The sequence below is a fragment of the Penicillium canescens genome (assembly GCF_028828765.1).
Source record: "Penicillium canescens strain IBT 15451 chromosome Unknown utg000002l_segment0_segment0, whole genome shotgun sequence".
NCBI classification, from domain to species: Eukaryota; Fungi; Ascomycota; class Eurotiomycetes; order Eurotiales; family Aspergillaceae; genus Penicillium; species Penicillium canescens.
This window is the reverse complement of record NW_026703964.1, coordinates 945,501-966,673: the sequence shown is the minus strand read 5'-3', so window position 1 is coordinate 966,673 and position 21,173 is coordinate 945,501. Positions and strand designations below refer to the sequence as shown.

Genomic DNA, 21,173 nt, shown 5'->3' with positions numbered 1-21,173 from the left:
ATTGGGCTGTTTCTGCCTCGTGTTGTAAACGAACTATTGACATAGAGTGGACAAACTAGAATTGACGACTGCGAAACAGGGTGTAGAACCTGTGGCGTTTGCCTGCCGGCTTTTGACTCGGTTTGAATCTCAAGACCGACTCCGACTCCGACTGCTCGTGCCTCGTGGTGGCAGTAGATCGTAGTATTGGCGTCCAACGCCCCTAGCATCATATTTTAGACTCGGAGATATCCCAGGCCGGATTGCAATGCGTTGCATAATCCCTTGTTCCTTGGTGGTCCCCTGGCTTGGTTTCGTATACTGGCCACCACGTGCGACATCAGCAATTTTGAGGCTTTGCTGCCAATAGTATGATGGCTAAAGCCCGGCAAACTTCATCCAATGTCTCACGATCGGTACAAGACATGGCCGAGATTCGAGCCGATCTCACTTTGATATCTTGGAGACACATGACCAACATTGCAGGTCGATCTCAAAAAGTGCAACAGACTATAAATCCTAGTGTCTGTGGAAAACATCTGGCACCCGCATATGCATATCATGATCAGTTATAATCTACCTAGCTAGGAACTCTAGTTCCGCATACAAGAACCTAGCGTTGGCCAAGATGTTGGTAAGGTTTGACCCCTGGTCATGTTTGGCTTGTTTGCTTTGTCAACGCGTCGCATATCGCATAGAACAACCCGGGAGTATCATAATTTAAATTCTCCGTGACTGTATCTTGGTGTCGTTACTTTACTCGTGCATGCAATTTTGCCTAAATAGCAGTGGCTGACAGGCGTGATCGGGGCATGATTGTTAAAGCGCTTCAAGGAGTATCATTCATCATTCGCCGCCACATCTCTGGCTGAGCGCGAGCTATTCAAGTTGGTCTTAATAGATATATACAAATTCATCATTTTGACGGTCGGTCAGATCCTGGAAGGCGTTATCTCCAACCTGGACGGTCTCCTGACCAGCCTCTTCCTGGTTACCCTCATCCATCCCATGGTATTGGCTTTGCATGGAGTGGTCAACAATCTCAGCCTTCTTGCCATTTCGGACACGTCGGCGTGCTTGTTGTTTGTTAAGGACCCACAGGTTAGCCCACTGGATGAGGACAATCGCAGTTAGGGCACCGAAAATTCCCAGACACGCGCGCAGTCCCGGGGTATAGGCGGGTTTGTCTTTCGCGTTGAACAATAAAGGACCAATGATGTTCCCTGCGGAACTGGCGGCATTGTACAAACTCATTATAACAGACTTCTTGGTTGTTCCTGCCGTATTGCCGATGATCCATGTCACGATTAGGGGTTGCCACCAAATAAGAATGCAAGCAGGTAGTAGCCGGCCAACAACTCGCCCTGCACTGATTTGGTTCTGGGGACTGCGAACAAGATTGCGAGGCCAGCTATCGTTGGGATCATGAAGCCCGCGAGAATGGCACTCTTCAGGCGGGCTGTTTGGGCGAGATAACTTGCCAGCAGGATGATGATGAATTGCAGTGCGCCGAATGGCATGGTAAGAAGCGTAGTTCTGTACTTGTCGTAGCCGAGGCCACTCAGAATGAGAGGTCCGAAGATGTTGGTCACGCTGGCGCCGATGTTGAGGAGCAAGGCCATGGCGATCCATAGGTAGGTCTTAGGCTCGAGGCAGGCCTCGTAGACGTGACCCAGCTTGAATTCCGTGTTGCCTGCTCCAGTCTGGTTGGCCCTCAGACGCTCCACTCCCTGGGCTCTCTCTTTCTCGTTTAGGAAGCGAGCAGTTGCAACGTCATTGTCGAGGCGCCAGTAGACGATTGGGGCGGAGATGACGGTAATGAGGCCGACGACTAGGAAGATGCTACTCACAGTTAGAATGAGTAATTATCCCTTTCACGGGAGAAAGGGGGAACTTGCATTTGCCACGCCTTCAACACATCTGACTTGATTTGTGCCAATCCGTACGACAAAGCAGCAGCAACGATAGTAGCCAGACCATTGGTACTGTACCATGCAGCGATCCTGATCGGCTGCTCAGCACGACGATACCATTGACTGGTAATAACACCAAACAGAGGCAGACATCCAGCTTCAAACAGACCAAGGAAGAAGCGAGCAGCCATAAGTCCATTGAAGTTGTGACACGCAGCCATGCATGTCTGCGCAATACCCCATCCAAGACACAGAGACGGCATCAAGATCTTATGGGGGACCTTAACAATAAGATATGACGAGAATGGTTGCCAGGCCAGCTGTGCAATGGGGCCAATGGATCCAACAAGCGAGTATTGATTGCCCGTCAAGCCCGTATCCGCCTGTAAACCGAAAGTCGCACCGTAGCCCAGTACTGTCTTGTCAAGGATCTGTAGGAAGTACACCCAGGCAAGCACAACAAGCATGGTCTGATCGGTCTTTCGACAAATGCGCTTGCTGTCCTCCTCGGTCATGTGGACACGCTCGATACCGCTGTTGTCCACGGCCTTGTCACCCTTCTGCTGCTCGGCGGTCTCATTGTGGATAACATCTGGTTTGGACATGGCGTTGTCCATTGTGAAGGGCGTGTGAATGTGTAATTCTTCTTGGCCAGCTCCAAGGGATATATAGGGCATCCCACCCCACGCCCTCGTCATCTATTCCTTCTTCCCCGTGTTCCCCCACGTCTCCGCGTCCGCCACCAAAAGTCAAATCGAGATCAGCCCACAATAGTCAAGACCCTTAGCGAGTGAGGTTTGCCGTATGTCGACAAGGTTGTTTGCTCTCGACCAATCGTTTACAATCTCTCTCCTTTCCGAAAAATGCGGGGGACCCGGGTGTCTTTTCCCTTCGGCCATTGCCGAGGCAAACCGAAACTCGGGGTCGTGGGGGTGACCATTTTGCTTTCTTTCTCTTATGTGCTCGGGTACTGGAGAGACCGATCACTAAGGTCGGCCTTTGTTAGAGCCGTATCTGATCGTGGCGGCGTCCAACGTGCCGACTTATGCCCCGAGTAAGGGTGTCAGCCCAGATATATATCCATCACATGCCCTACTTCATTAGCCGTCGGTGATCAGTCTTGGTTCTGTCAGCCGCGATAGTCCAACCGTCTTGGGTATTTACTTAGAACATACTATCCAACGAACAAAGATGGAAGACACGATCAAGTTGGCTGAAGAACCCGAGTCTGACAGCCTCAGGCACGACTCACCCCACGCCAAGTTCTCCCACTCCCAATAACCTCGCTTGTACGAGAAGTATGGTCTACAGCCTACAATTGACAGCTGTTACCTAGACAAAACAATGCAAACTTCAGTATTCTCCATTACCCCAAACAAACTCAAAAATTGAGGAACCAGTTCAGATTTGATATCCCACTCCTAACTCCAAACCATAAGACTCAATCTCGAGCAGACACTACTCTAAAATTCACTTTTAGAGCGAGTCATGACCCAATTCTTAAGTGACCGGCAACTCTTACCATTCGGATCCCCATAACCCTCTGCTCTTGCGCCATAATCCCTCCTACAACAGGCGACGACGCGACACATCTGTGCGAATTCCATATTGGCGTAGAATCCCCCGTTTTCCTGCGAAGGATCGTAACGATTGTGACGCCTGTGCTCGAGAATGCTGACTATCCTGCGGCTGCTATTCATTGCACTAGCCTTCTCATTCTTACTTACCCCCGAAGGGGCTTGCTATGCGCCCGGGTAAACACAATTCGGCTGATATTCCGTGTCAATTGTTTCGCTTGATTCGCCTGGCAAACCTGAGAATACTGACTGTTCTTGTTCCAGCAATCCTTGGGGTACTTCCGGGCTCATGTTCACGTAATCATTGAATTCTCTGAGTAAGTTGTTAGATTTTGCTTTTTGCTTTTTGTACTGAGTTTTGGGGTTAATTCAATGATGGTGACGTTGTCTTTGGGCATTGTTTCGGTTGGTAGATGAGTTGTTTGGAAAATTGAGGTTCAATCTAATACGTTGAATATGGAGGAAAAAATGGTACTGCTAGGAATTGAGACTTGGAAAGGGGTTTAGATTGTTGGTTTGCTACATTTGACGTGAGAAGTTGGCAACTATGTTCAACTATTCATTCATTATAACTAGGGCGGTGATTGGACATTGTCAACAAGTGGCTGTACCAGCCATAGTGGCTTAATATTAAGATTATAGAACAATACTCAGTGTTGTACTCCCGCGGAGATGTGTGAACTTGACATAGATCCTTATCTTGCCAAGACCCTGAGTCTGATAACTGCATGAGCTGTGACTCGACAGAAGTCAACAAAAAGAAAACGATCGCCAATGCGATATCCTATCACAAATTTATCTTCAAATGATTGCCTGTAGTTCAATAATGCGGAATTTTTCTAACCCTTATGCCGGCAAGGGTCACGGAAGCTTGGAGAGATAAGCCTTATATTCGAGCAGATGAATAGATATATAACCATGCCATGGATATTGGTCCACCTCTGTTTACTTAGTAACGACCAGTGAAATCAATACCTTTTTCTCTCTTCCACAGCCGAGTGTGTCGCATACACAATGACATTCGACGCTTTCTCCCCTCGGGAGGTGACCGAGATGGTCTCAAATGCCGGAGTCCTCAAGGGAAACATGCGATTAGACAAGGTATTCATGAGCGCAGCCTCTGCGGGCGCTTTGCTTGCCTTTGCATGCGGGACTGCACTTAGCACGAATGCTACACCATGGTTCCAAACCAATGCCCCCGGTTTGATGCGAACTATCAGCGCATTGGTCTTCCCCTATGGCTTGTGCATGATCTTGTTGACAGGCGCAGAGCTTTGCACGGGCTCTTTCATGGTATGATATAGCTGGGGTGACATACTCAATGACCGAATTATATTGTGGCTAACATGCGTATTCCAGTTTACCACAACAGCCGCACTCCACAGACGCCTACCGTGGACAAAGATGTTGATTCACTGGGTAGTAACATTCCTCGGCAACCTAGCCGGATCTCTATTCATCGTGGCCATTATCTTCGGATGTAAGTATCCAATCCGCCCAGCTGTCGCGTTTCATATCGACGTGGCTAACAACAGAATCGAACAACATAGACGGCAACGTATTCTCAGCAGAACCATTCAAATCAGCAGTAATCTCGTTCGCAACCAAAAAGCAAGTAACACCCGAATTCCACATGATCTTCTTGCGTGGCATCGGATGCAACTGGCTAGTATGTCTAGCATGCTTTTTCAGCTGCAAGGCCGCGACCTAGCATCAAAAGTGATTGGCATCTGGTGGCCCACATTTGCATTCGTTTCTCTGGGTTTCGACCACGTTGTTGCCAATATGACGTTCATCCCGATGGCTATCTGGGTCGGAGCGCCGGATATTAGTGTGGGTCTATACATCTGGAAGGGCATCATTCCAACCCTTCTAGGGAATATCGTTGGTGGCGGTGTGTTTTGTGGTAAGTCATTCTCTTCTTCTTTTTCTTCTAGAATATGTCAAATCTCCACAAACGGCTCGGGTTTCGGGTCCAGCTTCTAAAGCCGTTCTGGGTACTTTGTTGACGTGGGTATCGCGCACGTTCCTGTGCGGCTGTCGGAGGTTGCGGGTTTTGGAGCTATGCTTGGGCTGTTTGGATTCGGACTGACAGGTATAATAGGTACTTACTATTGGTATATGTACCTGCTTGACTTGAACTCTTTGCCTTTGTATGGCAAGAAGTGTTTTGATAGCCCGCTTCAGTCGGAGCAGGCGACGCTGAAGGAGACCGATATTGAGGCTTCGGCTGGTGTCATTGATCATGAAACGCGCACAAATGCGTAGAGAGACTCACTCGCTGAAATGGGGCTGAGTAGGTAAATTTGAACTGCAATATGTCCTAACAGTTATGACAACTTAATTTAATCACGATCGCTCGGCTCTTTGAGGTCTTGTAATTGCCCATTTTGCGTGAACGCCGAGGTCGTGGCCGATTTAACAATCCAAAAGACCCGGAGATAGTTGCGACCAGAAGTAATATTCAACAACACCGGTTTGATACCGGGCAATTCGCATCGGGGACTAGAGTGTGTTGGGTTGGCGTTGTGGTTTAACGGCGTTTGATGAACTTCCGGAGGCCTTGGGTTGATCCCCAAACAACATTCCACCCCTGACCACACAATCTCCGTCGAATAATTGTCGCGAGTGATATGAGTCGCTCGTGCTTGCGAGTATACGGCAACATGTTGCGCAATACCTTCTCTGCCAATGTCGGGGTAGCAGCCGACCAGCCGTGACGACAAGCCGTCACTGAGAGTCGTTTCACTGAAGCATAGCGCGGGCCAGATGCTATATTTCAAGTTGATGTGACGCGATATTCACTGAGGAAAATTGTCTCTGCACCCCCAGTCACACCAAAAAGAGATTACTATGCGTGTGCGAGGTGATTTCGACGCCCATCAACAGCGACCGGTCGCGACCGATCGACGCGACGAGCCGAGAAACTACAACCCTACGACATCTAGAGAAATGCCGAGTAGCTGTATATATAAGGATCGATGTCCTCTCATTCGGGGAATTTAAACTAACTATCCAAGCCACAGGATACATACTCCTCTAACGACACTCCACTTGTGTTTAAGTAGTATCACATCTCTATCATCATGGCTCCCGGTCTCGTGGATTCAAGTGCTTTCCCACAGCCTACACCGAAGCCAGTCAAGTTATCTGTCTTTCCAGATGGATACAAAACATCTGGACAACACCCTCCTATCTATTCACAAGTCCGCCCCTACGCCGACTTCCCCAAAGTCCTAGCGGGACCCACACTGTGGAAGGCTGAGGACTATCGCAACAACCCCGAGTCATGGACGCATACATTCACATCTGAAGAGATCGAAGAGATAAGCAATGCCACCGAAGACTTCATCAAGAGCGGAGCTCCTTTGACTGGCATTTCAAAGGTACGGTCGACTGGACAGGGCGGAGAAAACTCGTATTGACCTTCTCCAGGCGAACTTCCACCTCCCAAAGTTATCCAACCGAATGGAAGAGCTTCGAAGAGACCTCATTGATGGCAAGGGATTCTTCCTTTTCCGAGGTCTTCCCGTCCAAGAATGGGATCTCCAAAAGTGCGCGACAGCGTATATGGGCCTGGGCACATACCTAGGTTACTTTGTCAGCCAGAATGGACGAGGCCATGTCCTCGGACACGTCAAGGATCTCGGAGAAGATCCCACCAAAACTGATAGAGTCCGCATCTATCGAACCAATGCTCGGTATGAAAGTCCGAGAAGCCACCCAATCGAATCCAAAATTTAACCATCCCTCAGGCAATACTTCCACACAGACGGAGCAGATTTCGTCGGCCTCCTCTGCGTAGCAAAATCAATGTCTGGCGGCGAATCCGACATTTCATCCACCCACCACGTCTTCAACGTCTTACAAGAACGCTACCCAGATGTAGCCCGAACAATGTGCGAACCAAACTGGTACTTCGACCGTAAAGGCGAAGTATCCGAAGGCGAAGAACAATGGATTCGCGGTAGTATCTTCTACCTCGAAAACGACCGCAGCAGCAACCCCCGCGTCTACGCCAAATTCGACCCTATGAACGTGACCTCACTTGCACGATTCAACTCGGGTCCTGACGCGCGCATTCCTCCGCTATCTGATCAACAGAAATACGCACTGGAGGTCTTTGAGAAGGTCTGTGCGGAGCTTTCTTTGCATATGATTCTTGCGCCTGGTGATATTCAGTTCTTGAGTAATGCGCAGGTCTTCCATGCGAGAACTGCTTATACGGATCATCCTCCTGGCGCTGTTGATGAGCAGGGTCGGCCGGCTCGGCGTCGTCATTTGATGAGGCTTTGGTTGGCTGCGCCTGAGTCTGAGGGTGGTTGGAAGCTTCCTTATCATGATACATTGGAGAAGAAACGGGGCGGGATTCAGGTTAATGATACGCCTCCTGTTTGTCCTTTGGATGCGGAGTGAGGGCTATTTCTGTATGTGTTATAGTATATGTTGCCATGCGATAGCCCTTCCGTTCCATATTGGTCGAACACAAATGAAGTTGCATATATTCCTAGGCCGTAAGTTCCTTCACACTCCCGCTTGTATATAAACATCCGTAAATCAAGGTACCCGGAAATTGACAAAGAAGAGGTCAAGACAGGCCAAAGTAGGGCGAAAACAATTGCGTCGAGGCTGGGGTTGGTGTAGAGACTGTCCAATACTTTATGGCACTGTATACACACTTATGACCCATGTTGTAGTGTTGCGATATGATTTGCCGCGAGTACAAAATAGCACAGATAGAAAGCAGAATACTACATCTATATACATCTCCCCAGATATGTACAAAAACCGAACCCCAAGCCCCAAACTCATTCAATCACCCCTGCTGCGGAAACGGAAAAACAGGTAACCAAGGCTCCGTCTGCATAACAGGATACCCACCAGCCCAAGGCAAAAGCCCGGCGCCATCAATCCCAGATCCGACAGCCGTATCAGCAGGCTGCCACGCCCAACCCAAATCAGACATAAAAAGCGTCTGTAACTCCTCGAGACTCGCCTGCCCAGCATCAAGCTCATTCCCACCTAACAGTCTCCCGTCACTGACCCGCGCTGAAGACCGCTCGATATCGGCATGCGGGTCTGAGCGGACGCTGTTCGGGTCGGAGGATGTGCCGGATTTTTCGGGGGCGTGGCGTTCGGGTATTGTTTTGCGGGCCATGCGGAAGATTGTTAGTGGGTTTAAGACGTAGTCTGGGGCGCTTTGGGCCGGTGTTCCTGATATGCTTTCGCTATAGGTTGAGTGTTAGTATGTGCAGTTTGGGGTTGGGAAGGTGTTTGTTAGTACCTTGTGTCCTCTTCTTCGTCTGGGTGGTATGGATCGTCAGGGATAATGTTGTGTGTTACCACCTCGGACTCGATACCAGATCTGTCCAGCATTGTCTCTGCTGCGCAACCCTGGAAGAGAAGATTGAATGTTAGTAACTTTAACATCGGTTGTAGCCAATTATAGCCAATGAGGAAAACAGAGAAGGTCTCAACTTACCAGCGTGTTAGCAATCGCATTTAGAGAACCCATAGATTTAAGGGCCGCAATATTACTCCGCAACAAAGGGATAGTCGCCAAAATAAGCGCCTTTGTACTCTCCTCTCGGGGATCAAGAATCTGAGTAAGGTGATAAACAATAATCCGACAACTATCATAGGTGATAGTAGGAAGCCAAGAATCCGCCAGCATCCGAGGACCATGGTGCGCCGTCTGACCAACGATAGTAGCCAAAGCGCGAGCAGCATCAAACAGAACCTGCTGCAGATGTTGAAGAAAGTCGTGCTGTTCTGGGGGAAGTCGAAGGCTGCTCGGAGTTTGTAGAGAGCTGGTGCTCCTAGTCGATACAAGTCACAAATCGTTTGATAATGCGCACAATGTAAAACACACAGAGCGCCTAGTTGGGATGTGTCTTTGCGAATGTAGATTGCATCTGGTGTAAACTGAAGACTGGCTGGGAGGGATTCGTACCATGCTCGGCAGTCTGCATCCAAGAGGGCGAATTCGGATTCTGGGGACCATGGCACCATGGCATCTCCTAGGTGTTTGATGTATCTATTTAGATGTTTGTCAGATTTATGTGATGTTTCATAGAAGCCTTCTTATACATACCGTAGAACCCTCTTACGAAGTGCGATATGTCGAATGAAATATGCCATTATTCCCATGTTGGGCGACAGAGACTTATTATCTGGATCTCCGGGAAGAAGTTTGAGTCGATTTCCAGGATTCAAGGTTTCAGTAAGGCATGGAACTTGTTGGGTGAAGTTTCGCTCGTTGCATGGAAGCTGAATTTTGATGTCCCTCTCGTCCATCAGTGTGAGTTGGTCAACTCCGCTGCCGACGAGAGCGTCCATGATATAGCAACTCCACATCAGCCGACGGCGAGACTCTCTTGCGGTCACTGGAAGATTGGATTCAGCTTCTTGACACAGTATGTCTGTGTTGTATTCCAGATTGATTTGCAAAGCTTGTGTCATCCTCGTGGTGATTCCACTTAACATAAATGCGTTCGAGAAGTTTCCTAAGCGAACGGCATAATCATGGAGAAGGACAGCTGCCTAGAATAATGTCAGGATTGCTCAAACTTTTCTTATGCTGGCACATACCATTAGGTTTTCGATAGTGACAGAATCTAAGGCCTCCAGGATGATACGTTGCGCAATCTTGGCCCATTCAGCCCCTGCATGGAGAACGAACTTCGATTCCAGAGGAGCTATAGTCTCACTGTATGTGAGGGCAAAGAATCTTTCACTTTGTTAACTTGCGGCCAGCTATCGGAATAAGGGCTGTGAATCGTACTGAGCTCCCAATGCACAGACAATATGCAGCAAAGCATGATTGTTACCGCTCTTCGCAAGTTCCCCATCTAGCCTTTGTAGAAATAAGGGCTTATGCATAAAAGCAAAAGCGCGTAGCGGATGAACATTGTTAAAGTATTCCTCGACTAGCACCCTCGTCCGTGACGGGTTGGGTAGATGCCGTGAAGACAGCCTTATGTCTGTCAGATCAAGTTCAAAATTTGCTCCAGAGCACGTAAGTATCTCACCAGTCTAAGGGGGATGATGAAGTCTCAGTAAATGTAGGTTCAACTATCGAAAAGGGCTGCTGTGAGATTGGCGGAGTTTCCAATAATCTCCGTACATCCTGCCGCGCAGGGGTATAACTAGGAGACCCATCAACCGGCGGCTCTAAGGATGGCGACTTCTGACTATGTGTTGATATCACATTAACCCTCCGCACCCAAGTAGGCTGCGAAGCCTCAGCGAAGACACATTGTAAATTCTTATCCTGGCATCGTTGACACGTTGGTCTCTCGCCTGAGCATTTCGTTTTCGATACACGACAAGCGGCACAAGAACGATACGTTCGCTTCCTTTTCGAGCGGTCCAACTGATCGATCGCACTCTCCGATGCATGCGACCTCGGCGGCGTGGAATAACCCGAGCAGACCAGTCGCAACCGAGCACAGTTGCCACATTCGCCTGGTCGTTCATCACACTTGACCTGCAAAGTAGATTTAATTATCAGAATGCTGCATCGCCTCGCGCATAGGGCTCATCTCTCACTTTGCGGGCGCGACATGTGCGGCAACCTATGCATGTTAGCTGCATGCCTTGTATTCGGCGTGATCACTTACCGAACCGCGATCGTGAAGACTTGTTTGAACCCATACCATTCAGCAAGGGGGTATCTCTCAGCATTCAACTACATTGAGAAGCATAAAAGTTTTCGGGCTGTCGGCTGGGTCGGCTCTATTACGAGATCTGCACGTTGAATGACGAGATCGAAAGTGTGGGGTAATGTCAATTCGAAACAAACATGTCAAATTGAATATCTAACTAATAACCTAAACATCAAGATATGCTGTACAGTTATCTCGATTTCCTGCAACTCGGCTTTTGCGTGGTTTGGGATCATGCATGGGTTACTAACGGGTGTTTACTTCGGCTTTTGCGGTCGCAACATGAGCCAAGCAGTCGGAGTCGGGCTTTGGGCGAAGCGCTGTCTGCTGTATAATAAACAAACGCATTCTTTCTACAATGAAAACACAAAGAGTATTGTTTGATCCAACTGAAGCGACAGATATACTCTCGAGATGGCCGAGCAACCCCAGTTGACGCTGTACCGAGGGTTTCCCGGATCCGACGAATATACCTGGTCGCCCTTCGTCACAAAAATTGAGCTTCGTCTACGATTTTCTGCTCTCAAATATTCTAAGCAGGCCGGTTCGCCTCGTGATGGTCCTCGTGGCAAAATTCCATACCTTACACTCGCGCAACCCGATGGATCGGAAACGCAAACACTTTCCGACTCAAGTCTTATGATCAGAAATCTTGTTGAGAAAGGGTTAATCGAAGATTTAAATGGATCCTTGAGTCCCCGGGCAAGGACACACGACCTAGGATTGCGTGCCTTACTAGAAGAACGGCTATATTTCCTAACGGCAAGTAATGGACTAGCTATGTGATCCGTGATGCTAACCATCGATATAGTGTCATGAAAAATGGTTCGAGAATTACTATACCATGCGAGATCACGTCCTAGGATCGATACCTTACCCGTTGCGTGTCGGAGTAGGGTTGTTGGTGTATCGAAATATGGCCCAGACACTCTATGGCCAAGGAACACTTCGCTTCACGGATGATGAGATTGCCTCGATGCGACGAGACATCTGGGAAGAGATAAGCTCATTGCTTATCTCTTCAAAGTCTGCATCAAAGAACGCAGAACAAAATCAGGTCTTCTGGCTGCTTGGTGGAGATACACCGACTGAAGCAGATGCGGTCTGTTTCGGCTTTATTGTTGCGGCTTTGACTTCTACCGCGTAAGTTCCTGTCCTCACGCTTTTGTGCAATAGAAGCTCATTATTCCAGGTGTCCCAAGGCGCAGAAGGTTGTCAAGAGTCTGCCCGTTGTGGTCGAATATGCGCGCCGTATTCATGATCGATTCTTCCCTGAATATATGCTTTGGGAGTGAGTTGATTCAGGCACTGTTTTGAGGAGGGAATGTTGTGAGATTCAGGTGCATAGTAAATCCCTGCAAAAGAGTCGAGCCTGATATTGTGTTGATGTGGCGAGGTCTTTGCAGCATAGAGTGCTGTTCCTGATGGGTTCTGAGAGCAGGTTTCACAAATCAGCGTGTAATGTTGATAATGAGTAGCCTACTTAGCAAATTTCAGCCAGCCAATATTAGTTTGTTTGTGTCATATCCAGATGGAGTAAAGGGACAACACGACAGCGTGGAGATAAATATAGTGCCCGATATATCCAGACCGAGAGACACACCGCCCTGTCCGGCCCCACGCACAACATTGACATCTCCACCGCGTGGTCTCCATTGCAGATCACAAATTCCAGTTCTTAATGTCGAGATGGGCTCTAAAACACTTGAAAATGGGGGCCAGGGAGGTGAATGTGAGTCCCTCACTACCCAACACTGTCTTAGACTAGATATTGATTCCCAACAGATGCTCCTCCCAGCTCTACTAAGCCCAATGCCACTGGTGGAGAACCGCGTGGAACCCATCTGTCCCGCGATGGCGATGGTACCCTCGGGGATGACGATGGCGGTGATGACGGCGACAGCGACCATGCCGCCGGTGCTGTTACCTTGCCGTTGACACCCGACTCCGCGTCTCCGGCTAAATCCCAAAAGAAGAAACGAAAGAAGCCTAAGAAGAAGTCTTCTTCCAAGCAATCTTCACCACCACGAGTCCCTCTCACCAAACTATTCCCTGCCGGCAAGTACCCGACTGGTGAATTGCTGAAATATGCGCCTGTCGAGAATACGGCTCGCACCACGGGTGAGGAGGTCCGATATGAGTCTCGTAATCGCCTTGAAGACGAAACTTTCCTGAACGACTATCGCAAGGCAGCGGAGATTCACCGTCAGGTCCGACACTGGACGCAGCAGAACGTCGCCCCGGGTCAGACACTCACGGAGATTGCCGTGGGCATCGAAGACGGCGTGAGAGCGCTGCTCGATAACGATGGTCTTGGTACCGGGGATTGTCTCGTGTCTGGCATGGGATTCCCGACTGGTCTTGCGCTGAACAATTGTGTTGCGCATTACACACCCAACCCCGGTCAGAAAGAAGTGATTCTCAAATCGAGCGACGTGATGAAGGTCGATTTTGGAGTTCATATCAATGGCTGGATCGTTGACAGTGCTTTCACCATGTCATTTGAACCAACCTACGACAATCTGCTTGCTGCTGTCAAGGATGCAACGAATACTGGTATTCAGGTAAATCAACCTTTTTCCTCAAAGCCAATGTTATGACTGACAGTCCCAGAATGCTGGAATTGACGTTCGTATTAGCGATGTCAGCGCTGCCATCCAGGAAGCGATGGAAAGCTACGAGGTTGAGATCAATGGTAAATCGATCCCGGTTAAGGCAGTGCGAGGTCTCAGTGGTCACAACATTGATCGATATCGCATCCATGGTGGCAAATCCATTCCATTTGTCAAGAACAACGACAACACCAAAATGGAGGAGGGAGAGGTCTTTGCTATCGAAACATTCGGCACAACTGGCCGAGGCCACATGTTCGATGGTGTACGTTTTTTTTCCCTCCTAGCTTTGATCATTTTATGCGTCCATATACTGACAATAATCTAGATTGGTATCTACGGATATGGAAAAGACCCATTCGCGCCGAAGAAGATCAAGACCCATCTCGCCAGTGCCAATTCCCTGTATCAGAAGATCAACGAGAACTTTGGCTCTATTGTCTTTTGTCGCCGTTATCTCGAACGGCTGGGCGTTGAGCGTTATCTGGCTGGCGTGAGTTATCATATTTATAGCTGTGAAGCCAGACAATCCTCTAACTCTCAACAGATGAACACTCTTGTGAATAATGGAGTCGTTGAAGCCTATAAGCCGCTTATGGACGTCGAAGGTTCCTATTCCGCACAGTTTGAACATGTGAGTGCGCCATTGGCCTATACACTCATCCAAAGTACTAACCACTCTAGACAATTCTGCTGCGCGGATCAAACAAGGAAGTCATCAGCCGCGGCGATGACTATTGAGCCCTCTAAGGTGCTCACCGGAGCATAAAGCTCCTGCCACTCATTTACATTGCTATTCCTGTTTTGTATGCCGTTCAACACGCGTCATCGCATTTCAATTCTACTGCATCTATTCAACATGATGCAATTAAGTCAAATTTCATCAAATTTTGCCTCGGTTCAAACTGAATTGTCCCAAATTCAGCCCAACTCAGCAGATATCGCTATCAAACTTGATTGTAAGACTTAGTAGAACTCTTATCTCAAGACATGAGTGCCAATACTCAGATCCACCACTGGAATGTACATGTCCCTGCAAAGCCAGAAAATTACGACATAGCCACGCGCTACTCCCGACGCCCAGAGAACCTGGGACAGTGAAGAACGGCTCGCACCAATCAAAGCCGATCAACGCGGTTACAGGCTTGCTTTGCATGGCCAGAAGTCGTAACATTCCGGCGGGCTGCTGCATGTCAGCGCCACATTCTTGGATGTGCGGGGGCGTAGCCCGGCATCGTCATAATGGTAGACGATACAGGAACTATTGGCAAATAGTTTGACAAAATATCCACGAATTGTCCTACATGTGTATGATATCCTTGTCCATTTTGGAGGCTAGGCTCTTGCCGCTTTTTGCTTACTTGTAGAGTTGAGCACGCCTCTAAGCGAGTCGGGTTGCCGCGGTCCATGCCGGTGGTCGCTTAAGTCCAAATTGGATTTAGCGGCTGAGTGATCTACGTTTATTCAAGTGGAAATTTTATTCAATAAATGCATTGTATTGTTTTAGGCTCCTACATAATTCAACCCGGCTCACCCATGTAGCATAGTTTCGTTCTTTAGATACACTCAGTCTTCAAGCTAACAAGAGTGACATCAGCCTCAAAGCACTGCTTCTTACTATCCACACTGAAAGTCTCAAAGAGGGTAGACTCATTGCAGCCAGCGGCAGTGTAGGTGTTCAACACGGCAGAGGTACCGTCGCCGCAGGAGCCGGACTCAACGTAGGCAGTGAATGATTTGATCGGGAAGTTCTCAACGTTGATGCAGGATCCGGCGTAGGCGTTGGCGGAGTCGATGCTTGGGATGGCGCAGTCGGCGTAGAAGTAGCCTGCGTAACCGATTATGGGGCTTGCGACTCCTGCCAATGTGAGGGCGGAGATGAGAGTCATTGCCTACTTGTTATGTTAGATTTCAATGTTTCTATTGTAGTTGTGTGGCTCTTATCGTTTTGATATTGTTCAGTGCATACCTTGGTCATCATCTTGAAGGGAAGTAAAACTGTTATTCTATATTCCCTTTAAAACGGAGGGGAATAGTTAACTCTTTATATGTCCATCCTGACCTTCCTACTTCCTGCACTAGATTCGATAAGAAACACTAGCTAACAAAGCTTGACCTCGTTAGGAAACTGTTCGATTCTCAGCTGAGGTGCAATAGCTCTAGATCATGGGGAGCTGACGACTATCGTATGTTCAATGCTGCGATGTTTCCACTTCAAGGCCATGGAAGTGTTTGCTACTGCAGATCGACAAGGTTTGTAGCTTCTTACGGTTAGTGGTTTGGTCTCCTGTCAGCGTATGGCGTTGTGGGGACGAACTGTTACATTTTGCTCACTGCCCTGCGAGGCCTATGGCTCCATATATTCCACCACAGTACGGTAGCAGTCACCTACCTTGCGACAGGCTTCAGTAGTGTCGCTTGTTATTGGTTATTAACTGATGCTTTATCCAGGCACTATGGTGCAGTTAGTGAACTACTTTCAGAAATCATCCATCTTCTTGAAACGGCGGTCCACGAACATATCAGTAGTAAGACTCAGGCGGACCAATTTAGGAAACTGGTGTCAATAGAAAGTATCGCTTATGGTTGCCTGTTACTTCTCGATTATGTAATGCTTAGAAGGATCGTGGTGAACCGTTTGGGTTCGTGCCGAAGCGGTGAATCAGAAATGGATCGGGCATTATAACAATTACCGAGCTGAGTATCTGTACTGGGAATTACACAGTGATTGTGTCTTTTGGTGTTCTCGCAAAAGCGGCAGCTCCAAGAAACGTACCGAGTAAAGCCCCCGCCGGGGCACCTAGGGGCTGAAACCACTTTAATTTCTCCGCCTTGGTAGGACTATATATCGAATCGAACCCCATTGGGCCATGTAAAAAGCAATTCCAGGGTTGACTTTCCTGAAGGAACTCCAGGATGATTTTCAACATTTGTTCCTTCTTCGGTTTACTTGCGTTCTGCAGTCAGGCTATAGCATGGACCAACCCGATCCGAAACCCGGGTGGAAGTGACCCGTTTGTTGTCTATACTGGTGGATATTACTATCTTCTCACTACCACGTGGAGCGACGTTGAAATTGCGCGTTCGACAACTGTGGCGGGGCTTGAAACGGCAACTAAGAAAGTGGTGTATACCACGACGGCTACATCACACTGCTGCAACGTGTGGGCTCCCGAGGTTCACTACCTTGGCGGCAAATGGTACATCTACTACACTGCGGGCGAGAGTACAGATCTCGATGGGCAGCGGCTCCATGTTCTCACGGGTACTTTCCTCTTATCAATTTCATTCCAATTCAAATGCAACGTTTCTAACAGTGGACAGGCGGTGCTACCCCCTGGGATACCTATACCTACAGCGGACAATTGACAAATGAATGGTCCATCGATGCCTCAGTCCTTCGATTCAATGACTACGGGAACTACTTGATGTTCTCCTGTTTCCACGGCGTGACCTACCAATCAATTTGCCTTCAAAAGCTAGGATCGGACTATGTCTCTTTGACCGGCAGCATATATGTGATCTCACAACCTGATCAACCATGGGAGAAGAACGGCACGCCCGTCAACGAAGGACCTGTTGCGCTTTACTTCGGCGGTAAGACATATATCACCTACTCGGCATCCTACTGCTGGACTGCCAACTACTGCCTGGGTACCTTGGAATGGGACGGCAGCACAGCCCCCACTTCAGCGAGTGCTTGGACCAAGAGTAGTAAATGTGTCTTCTCCTCGGCCAATGGGAACTATGGAACTGGCCACAATTCGTTCTTCACAAGTCCGGACGGCTCGCAGACTTGGATTGCATATCATGCTACCACCACTAGCACTGGCGCCTGCGACGATAGTCGGTACACTATGATCCAACTATTGGGGACGCACAGTGACGGTAGTCCGAACTTTGGAACTCCGGTGGCGTGGGGACATGCTTATAGTGAGCCAAGTTGAAAATAGAGAGGTCGAACAATTGCGCGGAGTGCCGTTGTCATTGTGTCCATCATCTGATGCTCCCTGATTTGGTAATAGAAGGTCATCGAACAGTAAGCAGTGCGTGGTGTGAGCAGAACCAATCCCAAGCGAAGTAAGGCTGCCGGTGTCTCATAGTGGTGAATATATATAGTGAAATGGGGATGGCTCGATGGCAGTCTGATATAGCAGACGGGTCGATATCAATGGAGAGAAGACAACCAACCACTCCTATGCCCACCGTAGGCGTAGGAAGTAGTCTCAGGAAGCGACTGAAGTACTGATCTTGAAAATATATCATGAATGAAGAATCTGGTGGAAAAACTTTAGTCATATTGATGATGGATGGATGCTATCCCTAGAAGGAGAAGACTGCATGCAAGCTTCCTAGGGCATTTGCGACACCTTAGGCCAATAATACGCTACAGTCACGGGTTCCACCACTACAATAGTGAGAAAACTGCTGCTAGTATTTGTTACTTTCGATAGCGTAGATGGGACGATGGACACAAGTGGATATATATATTGCAATATGTGAACAATAAAAGGAGATAAATACTAGTTAATATTACCGAGATGCAGACTCATTATTTCTCATGATTTGACTTCAACCATTTGATAAAGTTTGTAGTGAGTTTCATGCCGCGAGCTTAGATTTTACTTGGATCGAGGAGCATATGAGCATTTTCACTCTGCTTTTGCGTGCTTCTCAAAGTCATGAGCCAAACTCAACACCTCCTCCGTTTTGAGGTGGATTACTGAATTTCAATATCTCGATAGTACTCTAACAAGGGAGCATTTTCTTTTCAATAGTCGAATTGTGATTGCTATTACGAAGACTCGGACAATTGCAAGGCTTAAGGTCCGTTCCGCCCGCATTTTTTGGCGCTCTCTTATCTCGTCCCTGTAGACTTTTAAATGGTTTACTTAACTCGAACATACCTGATGAGGTAGAGGGAATGGAAAACATAGGAATTTTCATGACGCGTGCCCGTCTTGGCATAGGGCGGAATGGGCAGGGGGGAACGATCTTCCGCTGGATCCTAAGTGACGTCCTGCCAAGCTTGCTTCGCCCCAACCTTCCTAGCTTCATGGTTTGTTAGTCTTCTACTTTGTTTTTGTAAAGCTTTTTTTTATCCCCTGGATTTATACCATTTTGGGAGTGGAGATCTAACCTGCTGTTTCAAATTATTGACCAACTGGAGGGTTTCCACAGCAGATCATCAAGGTACTATAGGCTGGGTCCACTTCAGCTGCGAGATAACTTGCATTCATGATAGATCGCGTTCCTTGCATGCTAAGGCTTCTCCTGATGCAATTTGATCATCTTCAGGCATCATCGGCCAAGAATTAAAATAGCGGAAACAGGAAAAGCTCCAATGATTGCGCTGTGGCGGAATGATTGAGTTCCGAGTCTGACCAACGATTTGATGCATGACGATCGAAGCTCAGAGGCCAGTATTAGTCACAAGGGTCTGACGGGTCGATCATTTCAGCGGCTGATCGGCGTCAATGGCTTCGCACGCGTACTCGTCACCGTCCTTGATTGGCATTTGATTTGAAACATCTCATAGTAGGAAACTATACGCTCCTGGGGGCTTGGCCCCACCCGCGCGGCCCAGGAGATATTCGGGATCTGCTCTTCCCCAGAGGATCTGGATGCCATTGTAGTTGACCACGTACGCAATCATCCATGTGTCCTCGCCAAGAATGCAGGAGGTTAGGAGACGGCTCATGCATGGGATACGTTGAAGAGCACAACTGAGGTTCATAAAGCAGCTTGTCTCCGAGTGTTTGGGAGATCAGATCAAGAACTATTCTTTCCAAACACACAGACACATCATCTTTGAAACATCTTTGTCTACACTATTTTCAATCCGGCGTCTTTAGAAGACCATACCATCATGTTGGTCGCACACTCTACCACAACTCCCAACCTCTGCTCAGAGCACCGCAAGCAAACAGCACCTGCTCCTACACCATCAGCCATGTCAACTCGGCTGTTCAACAAGCTCGATACTGTCCACCAAATTGAAGAAGCCCACATCCTCCATCTCTCACGACAGGTTGAGATTGGCATGCAGTTATTCCCCAAAGAAAACATCAGACTGCACCCCGTTGCTGGCGGTGGCGTGTCTGCTCTCACAACTCCTCAGCTCGGCAAACAACTAAATCGCACTCTTGGCCTAGGCATGAAGGGCATGGTCACCGAGGATGATCTCTCCAACATTGAAGCCTTGCACGAAGAAGCAAGCCTCACACCAACCATCCTGCTCTGCCCATATGCCGACCAGAGTGTGCTCCAAGCACTTGCCATGCGCAACTACGTGGTCGACGGCTTCCTCAACATCTACGCTCGTTCTCTACATGAAATCCACGTGGACTTTGATCCAAACATGGACGCACCTGCCGAACTTCCCTTTGGATCCAACATGCTTGTCTGCCGTGCTCCCGCCAACGAGGCAGGCATGGGAGCCTTCATCCACGCCTCAGTCGCTGGGTTCAAGGATGACGGCCGATCAGATGAAGTTCTTCGCAGCTTAGCCGAAACAGCAGCATTGAGATCCGACACAAACCTTTACTTCGGCAAGATTGATGGTCAAATTGCTGGTTGTGGAGCGATGGCATTGATGGAGACCAAGTATGGACGTGTCGCACATCTCTATATCGACAGCACAACGCCAAACTTCCGCGGTCGTGGTGTCCAGCAAGCACTGATCCGGGCTCGTCTCATCGACGCAAAGCGCCTAGGCTACGATTTCGCCACTATCCACGCCCGCCCCGGTATTGGAACAGGTCGCAACGCCGAGAAGGAAGGATTCGGACTCGCGTTCACTAAGCCCATCCTGACCAAGAAAACCAACTAAGGGGCCCTTGGTCGCGGTGATTTGCATCTGATCCCCACTTGCTCTCTTATTCGAATTTGCATCTTGTACACATAATTCAGGGGTCCATTCTCCAGAAAGGGATTTGGTACCTCGATCTTCATTTTCAGGCGTTTCATATTTTGGTCTAGAAGAAAAACCCTGGCGTTCGTTTTCTTTCTCAGGGTTGGTTTGTATATACTTGGAGTTGGATATTTGTTTAGAACCTACAATGAGGCTGATGGCTCTTATACACTCAATTGATGCAATTTTATTTTTATTTCCACTTTCTCAATTTGACATACTGTAGCCGCTGTCTTAGAAATCCCGAAATCCAAGTACATAAAACCGACTTTTCATACATATAGCCGAGAAACCCGGTTTAATGGATCAGGGGAATTATGCGCAGATGCTGTTATTGCTTATGCGAAACTAGTTGTTTCATATTGTTCAACAAGGGATAGCAGATGTGGGTCTACGTCGTAGATCATTCAATTGTCGGTGTCAACAAGTTTAATGTATTGGCAGGATATGCCAAACAACGGCTCCGTATTTCTTCTCTCAAAGCTTCAGTTGAGGGGAACACGTACCTACGG

General features: G+C 48.4%; 11 protein-coding genes across 11 annotated transcripts; 7 read left to right on the top strand and 4 right to left on the bottom strand.

Moving 5' to 3' along the window:
* Nucleotides 1-873: 873 nt before the first annotated feature.
* On the bottom strand, nucleotides 874-1,233 carry N7446_001555 (uncharacterized protein; the record flags this gene model as incomplete). The annotated part of the gene is made up of 1 exon (XM_058510304.1): nucleotides 874-1,233. The coding sequence occupies one exon, from the start codon at nucleotides 1,231-1,233 to the stop codon at nucleotides 874-876; it is 360 nt and encodes a 119-aa protein (XP_058375840.1).
* A 53-nt stretch (nucleotides 1,234-1,286) lies between these two features.
* Nucleotides 1,287-2,509, bottom strand: N7446_001554 (uncharacterized protein; the record flags this gene model as incomplete). The annotated part of the gene is made up of 2 exons (XM_058510303.1): nucleotides 1,287-1,821; nucleotides 1,926-2,509. 2 exons carry the CDS (start codon nucleotides 2,507-2,509, stop codon nucleotides 1,287-1,289), a joined length of 1,119 nt encoding a protein of 372 aa, XP_058375839.1.
* A 1,974-nt stretch (nucleotides 2,510-4,483) lies between these two features.
* Nucleotides 4,484-5,180, top strand: N7446_001553 (formate/nitrite transporter family protein; the record flags this gene model as incomplete). Its single annotated transcript, XM_058510302.1, has 3 exons — nucleotides 4,484-4,762; nucleotides 4,829-4,949; nucleotides 5,020-5,180. 3 exons carry the CDS (start codon nucleotides 4,484-4,486, stop codon nucleotides 5,178-5,180), a joined length of 561 nt encoding a protein of 186 aa, XP_058375838.1.
* Nucleotides 5,181-5,254: 74 nt separating this feature from the next.
* On the top strand, nucleotides 5,255-5,737 carry N7446_001552 (uncharacterized protein; the record flags this gene model as incomplete). Its single annotated transcript, XM_058510301.1, has 2 exons — nucleotides 5,255-5,375; nucleotides 5,574-5,737. The coding sequence occupies 2 exons, from the start codon at nucleotides 5,255-5,257 to the stop codon at nucleotides 5,735-5,737; spliced, it is 285 nt and encodes a 94-aa protein (XP_058375837.1).
* Nucleotides 5,738-6,281: 544 nt separating this feature from the next.
* N7446_001551 (TauD/TfdA family dioxygenase) lies at nucleotides 6,282-7,898 on the top strand. Its single transcript, XM_058510300.1, has 3 exons — nucleotides 6,282-6,855; nucleotides 6,905-7,170; nucleotides 7,225-7,898. The coding sequence occupies exons 1-3, from the start codon at nucleotides 6,556-6,558 to the stop codon at nucleotides 7,883-7,885; spliced, it is 1,227 nt and encodes a 408-aa protein (XP_058375836.1). The 5' UTR covers nucleotides 6,282-6,555; the 3' UTR covers nucleotides 7,886-7,898.
* Nucleotides 7,899-8,285: 387 nt separating this feature from the next.
* Nucleotides 8,286-11,251, bottom strand: N7446_001550 (uncharacterized protein; the record flags this gene model as incomplete). Its single annotated transcript, XM_058510299.1, has 10 exons — nucleotides 11,092-11,251; nucleotides 11,021-11,046; nucleotides 10,501-10,958; nucleotides 10,254-10,445; nucleotides 10,061-10,199; nucleotides 9,564-10,012; nucleotides 9,342-9,506; nucleotides 8,952-9,288; nucleotides 8,754-8,863; nucleotides 8,286-8,697 (listed from the first exon to the last, which is right to left on the bottom strand). Exons 1-10 carry the CDS (start codon nucleotides 11,153-11,155, stop codon nucleotides 8,286-8,288), a joined length of 2,352 nt encoding a protein of 783 aa, XP_058375835.1. The 5' UTR covers nucleotides 11,156-11,251.
* A 299-nt stretch (nucleotides 11,252-11,550) lies between these two features.
* On the top strand, nucleotides 11,551-12,431 carry N7446_001549 (glutathione S-transferase family protein; the record flags this gene model as incomplete). The annotated part of the gene is made up of 3 exons (XM_058510298.1): nucleotides 11,551-11,898; nucleotides 11,948-12,279; nucleotides 12,329-12,431. 3 exons carry the CDS (start codon nucleotides 11,551-11,553, stop codon nucleotides 12,429-12,431), a joined length of 783 nt encoding a protein of 260 aa, XP_058375834.1.
* A 394-nt stretch (nucleotides 12,432-12,825) lies between these two features.
* On the top strand, nucleotides 12,826-14,489 carry N7446_001548 (uncharacterized protein; the record flags this gene model as incomplete). Its single annotated transcript, XM_058510297.1, has 6 exons — nucleotides 12,826-12,868; nucleotides 12,922-13,700; nucleotides 13,750-14,013; nucleotides 14,077-14,241; nucleotides 14,296-14,382; nucleotides 14,433-14,489. 6 exons carry the CDS (start codon nucleotides 12,826-12,828, stop codon nucleotides 14,487-14,489), a joined length of 1,395 nt encoding a protein of 464 aa, XP_058375833.1.
* An 815-nt stretch (nucleotides 14,490-15,304) lies between these two features.
* Nucleotides 15,305-15,729, bottom strand: N7446_001547 (uncharacterized protein; the record flags this gene model as incomplete). The annotated part of the gene is made up of 2 exons (XM_058510296.1): nucleotides 15,305-15,640; nucleotides 15,718-15,729. 2 exons carry the CDS (start codon nucleotides 15,727-15,729, stop codon nucleotides 15,305-15,307), a joined length of 348 nt encoding a protein of 115 aa, XP_058375832.1.
* A 935-nt stretch (nucleotides 15,730-16,664) lies between these two features.
* N7446_001546 (glycoside hydrolase family 43 protein) lies at nucleotides 16,665-17,695 on the top strand (the record flags this gene model as incomplete). Its single annotated transcript, XM_058510295.1, has 2 exons — nucleotides 16,665-17,013; nucleotides 17,073-17,695. 2 exons carry the CDS (start codon nucleotides 16,665-16,667, stop codon nucleotides 17,693-17,695), a joined length of 972 nt encoding a protein of 323 aa, XP_058375831.1.
* Nucleotides 17,696-19,617: 1,922 nt separating this feature from the next.
* N7446_001545 (GNAT family N-acetyltransferase) lies at nucleotides 19,618-20,580 on the top strand (the record flags this gene model as incomplete). Its single annotated transcript, XM_058510294.1, has 1 exon — nucleotides 19,618-20,580. One exon carries the CDS (start codon nucleotides 19,618-19,620, stop codon nucleotides 20,578-20,580), a length of 963 nt encoding a protein of 320 aa, XP_058375830.1.
* Between the last annotated feature and the right edge of the window lie 593 nt (nucleotides 20,581-21,173).